Raw genomic sequence first — 227 nt, forward strand, 5'->3', positions numbered from 1 at the left:
ATCACATTAGGTCCCTCCTCGGGGATCCAGGGGAAAATTTGATAAGACTTTACTGTTCAGTAATGTACTTTTTCCACTTGTACTGCTGAGTTGAGCAGAAAAGTGGAACAGTTAAAGACAATTGTATTAGACGAATTTTATGAACCCAATGTATGAGGCTGAGTAAAAACTGGAATCCCGTATAGCTAACACACCAAATCTGATGCACGTCTGTCGTATGGGGGATG

At 41.0% G+C, this 227-nt stretch overlaps 1 protein-coding gene across 1 annotated transcript in view; it reads right to left on the reverse strand.

Annotated features, from left to right (window-relative positions):
* Positions 1–49: 49 nt before the first annotated feature.
* The window catches only part of LOC119585905 (scavenger receptor cysteine-rich type 1 protein M130-like), a 12,658-nt gene continuing 12,480 nt past the window's right edge, over positions 50–227 (reverse strand). Inside the window, exon 5 of the mRNA XM_037934627.1 lies at positions 50–85. Within this exon, the coding sequence (XP_037790555.1) occupies positions 50–85 (36 nt within the window). The remainder of the gene's footprint in view (positions 86–227) is intronic.

Source organism: Penaeus monodon, chromosome 20, assembly GCF_015228065.2.
Source record: "Penaeus monodon isolate SGIC_2016 chromosome 20, NSTDA_Pmon_1, whole genome shotgun sequence".
Taxonomy (NCBI): Eukaryota; Metazoa; Arthropoda; class Malacostraca; order Decapoda; family Penaeidae; genus Penaeus; species Penaeus monodon.